Source organism: Periophthalmus magnuspinnatus, chromosome 4 (genome assembly GCF_009829125.3).
Source record: "Periophthalmus magnuspinnatus isolate fPerMag1 chromosome 4, fPerMag1.2.pri, whole genome shotgun sequence".
In the NCBI taxonomy this organism is placed as follows: domain Eukaryota; kingdom Metazoa; phylum Chordata; class Actinopteri; order Gobiiformes; family Gobiidae; genus Periophthalmus; species Periophthalmus magnuspinnatus.
Genome location: NC_047129.1, coordinates 11,694,676 through 11,698,607, shown reverse-complemented (window position 1 = coordinate 11,698,607; position 3,932 = coordinate 11,694,676). Strand labels below are relative to the sequence as shown.

At 46.1% G+C, this 3,932-nt stretch overlaps 1 protein-coding gene across 1 annotated transcript; it reads left to right on the top strand.

Annotated features, from left to right (window-relative positions):
* Positions 1-712: 712 nt before the first annotated feature.
* dmrta2 (DMRT-like family A2) lies at positions 713-3,421 on the top strand. Its single transcript, XM_033965325.2, has 2 exons — positions 713-1,763; positions 1,986-3,421. Exons 1-2 carry the CDS (start codon positions 1,322-1,324, stop codon positions 2,840-2,842), a joined length of 1,299 nt encoding a protein of 432 aa, XP_033821216.1. The 5' UTR covers positions 713-1,321; the 3' UTR covers positions 2,843-3,421.
* The last annotated feature ends 511 nt before the right edge of the window (positions 3,422-3,932 follow it).

Here is a 3,932-nt window from a genome sequence, read left to right as displayed (position 1 = left end):
ACAGTTGGTTCTGAAATACGCTCAAAAGTGAATAACACAAGCTTACCAAAAAGATAAAGTCATCCAGCATTTCTGCGTCTTTGAACAGCAGACAAAGGGTGAAAACACATCAAACTGTATCTTATAATTTTGCCAAATGTTGATACTTCTTGTCGCCCGTCTATTTTTTAACGCGCAAACATCAAGCCTTAATTTACCCGCAGTTGGCCTATGAAACTGTTGTGCGTAAAAATGCGTAAAGTGTGTAAAAACCTTGCTGTATTATTAACGCTTCCGGGAATAAGAGGCTTTGGTCTGTTCGTCTAAAATAATTTAACTCTTTTGATCAGCTGAACCCAGTGTCTGTTACAGTTTATAGTCCATCTAAATAAATCCGTAACATTCTTCTAAATCACTGAATTGTCCAGTAACGTAAAAGTCCTGCCCTGCGATAAGATAAACACGGAAAATTACCGTTCAGCTTTGACGCGCGTGGATAAGCCGTGACAGTTCGCTCAAAAACAACAAAAAGAATTATACTTACCTTCCGCGATGTTTTCATGCACCAGCGTATTTAGAAAAATCTGACCCTGAACTATTATGACATTAGGGGACCGTGTTTGGACGAGTTCATCATATATTTTAAAGATTGAGGATAATTCACTATTTCCAGTCTATTGTAAACGGTCCTGCTTGCATACACACTTTTATGCCAAAGAGTAGGTTTAAGATAATAAAAGAACATTGCTTGTAAAAGTCCTTCATATATTTTAGAAATGGGCTACAGAGCATCGATTTGAGCTTTCAGGGACCTCCCTTCACAATCTTAACACTTGATATTTGGAGGAGAACTCAGGTGGACACAGTAGAAATAGACAAGCCAATCAGGTTCCTCCGTTCCGTCGGCCAATGACAGACGCCACATTGTTGTCAAATTTGTCTAATGAAAACGTAGGAGCAACAATAGAGAGGGAGCAGGGGATCTGTATCCACTGACAATCTCTGGAGGAAGTTAGTGTCTCAGGCTGCACCGTGTAACAACCTCAGCTCGCGGACACTCCAAACTTCACTCGAAGAAGGAGCTGCTCCTCGGACTGACTCCGGCTCAGTGTGGATCCTCTTGGGCTATAGCGCGCGCGCACGTACACCAGCCTGCTCTTTTTGGACAGTTTCCAGTCGTTTGATCGATCTCAGCTTTTCAACACCTGAACAAACCTGCTCTGTGCCATGACCAGTGCGGAGCAGATGTGAGCCATTCACCAACTCACATCTAATACTTTCTACCTCTGCTCTTCTATTGTGCGTAAACCTCATAGATCGACTTAATCGAAAGACGTTAGCCATGGATTTGAGACCGGAGCTTCCCACAGCCTCCTCTGCCTCACAGGTGCACCCTGGAGCGACCTCCATCCCAGTGTCTATGGCCAGCAACCTGCTGCGCGGCCCTCCGCTTTTACTGCGTGCCGCTGACAAATACCCGCGCACCCCAAAGTGCGCACGCTGCCGGAACCACGGCGTGGTGTCCGCGCTGAAGGGCCACAAGCGCTACTGCCGTTGGAAAGACTGTATGTGCGCCAAGTGTACACTGATTGCGGAGCGGCAGCGCGTTATGGCAGCACAGGTAGCCCTGAGGCGGCAGCAGGCGCAGGAAGAGAACGAGGCCCGAGAGCTCCAGCTCCTCTACGGCACCGCGGAAGGACTAGCGCTGGCCGCGGCAAATGGCATCATTCCCCCGCGACCAAACTACGAGGTGTTTAGCTCTGTGAGCAACGAAAGCAACTCAGGTAATCACCACCTGCTCTCTTGTTCAAAAGTAATGGTATAATTCTGGAAGAATAGCCTTTACAGTAGAATCTCACAAGGAATAATTTGAGACCGATGCACTGGTTGGTTATGCATTATTATACTTTAATGCTGTCCTAACTTTAAAGCATTTTTAAGTAGCATTTCATCTTTTTAATGTCTTGTCTTCAATCCACTTTAACTTCTCTCTTTTGACATTTCAGAATCAAGTCTTCAGAAGTATGAACTTTTTCCGAAGAGCCAGCTCTCGGGTCCCTCCACTCCTCCGCAAAGCGGAGGAAAAGGCGCGTGCACTGACAGTGACCCTGCGCCAGGTATGTCCTCTCCGGATGGGCGCCACGCGGGCTCAGGCTCAGAGAACGGGGACAGCGAGTCTCTCATTAGTTCTCCAGTGTCCAAACCGGTGAAAGACGGCGAGGACACCGCCGGCTCTATCAGCTCCTTAGGCTCTGACTCTGGCTCTGACACGGACAAGGACGAGCACGAACCAACTGCATCTGCAGCCTCGCGCCACATGAACGCCATTGACATCTTGACGCGCGTGTTTCCCAGCCATAAGCGCAGTGTACTAGAACTGGTCCTGCAGGGCTGTGGCCGAGACGTGGTGCAGGCGATCGAGCAGATACTGAACAACAAGACGGGCTCCGAAGAGCCGTGGGCAGCGGAAAAGGGGCTGCAGAGCGCACAGCCTCCTCCATCCTCCTCTGCACCCACCGCACCCGCTAGACCCATGCTGCCCGGTGCCATGACGCTCAGCACCCGCTCGGCCTTTTCTCCACTTCAACCCAACGCACCGCATTTTGGCGCTGACCCTAGCACTTATCCGCTGGGCGCACCCCTGGGACTCAACCCACTGCGCCTCGCGTACTCCGCGCACAGCCGCGGGCTCGCCTTCATGGCCCCCTACTCCACTACAGGTCTCGTGCCCACTCTTGGCTTCAGGCCTCCCATGGACTATGCTTTCAGTGACCTGATCAGAGACAGGACAGTATTACACAAAGAGCAGGGCTACAGCGGCCTGTACGGTCCCCTGGTGAACAACACACCGGACAAACAGTGAAAGGTCCACGCGCACCTCATTGACACTTGTCATGTGAACTGTAGTGTTAAATGCTCTGGCAACGTGTGTAATGTGTATTTGCCACTGACTATTGTAAATAATAGGATTATCCGCCCGATAGTGACTTTGTCCAAGTGGACGAGCCCACCTTGCTGATATCATTTTGTTTTGTTCTAGTTATTTCCGACAGACATTCCATTTCAGCGCATTTGTCAATAAAATCTGAACGATGCCAAATCCTGCAAGCTGGCGAAGTGAAGAGTAAACACCAATAAGCCACTCGGAGGCTATGCATTTATTACAGTTTTCATGTGAATCTGCAGGATTTATCGTTCATTTGAACATTCCCTTCTCTCTGAATGTGGCCACTCTGAGGCTTAAGTTATTATTCAATGTGTAGCTCCCGAATGTTAACCCTATAAGAGACTGCTGTTGTCAAGCGAAATAATGATGTGTGACTGGCTGCATTTCCTCCCTTTTATTTCTGTTTTAGTTTATTCCCAAATGCCTGGCTGTATTATATAGCTTATATCATAGATTTGCTAAACTGAAATGCTCTGGCTTTTCCTATGTCGTTGGGTCATTTTAAAATGTTGTGACAAAGTGCTGAATGCTGTCTGGTGTTCTTCAGATGTTGAAAGCTTTGCTGTCACATTGTATTAAATCACTAAAATAAATGTTATTTTAAAAGTTAAACGCTAATTGTTTTTGTTTTTTTCAAATTAGGGAAAATCCGCAGTGGGCCTTTAGGTCTCATAGCAGCGTTACAATATTACATGTTTATGTCTTTATTCAGGCCATACATTTAGGCAGAGATATACTTAACTCTCTTTATGTCCGAGTCCAGCAGTAACCAAATAATAAAACCTTATTTACACTGGCCGTGCTGTAACACATTAAACGCTCTTTATTTGTTTTTGTTTTTTTACACATTAAATATTTCACCGCTAAATCTGCTGCGCAGCAGTGTCTTTGAAACGTTATTAATTGCCCTTAATTTAAAATAGGCCTACAAGAAAAAAAAAATTAGTCTAAATAAATCATTAATAAATCATCAATAAACAAATATTTTATAATGTTTTGTAAAAAA

What these genes read in the sequence shown, in the direction of transcription:
- dmrta2 (XM_033965325.2), top strand. Translation starts at nt 1,322, where the DNA reads ATGGATTTGAGACCGGAGCTTCCCACAGCCTCCTCTGCCTCACAGGTG. An exon ending in GAGCAACGAAAGCAACTCAG is followed by an intron (nt 1,764 to 1,985) that starts GTAATCACCACC and finishes TTGACATTTCAG; the next exon opens with AATCAAGTCTTCAGAAGTAT.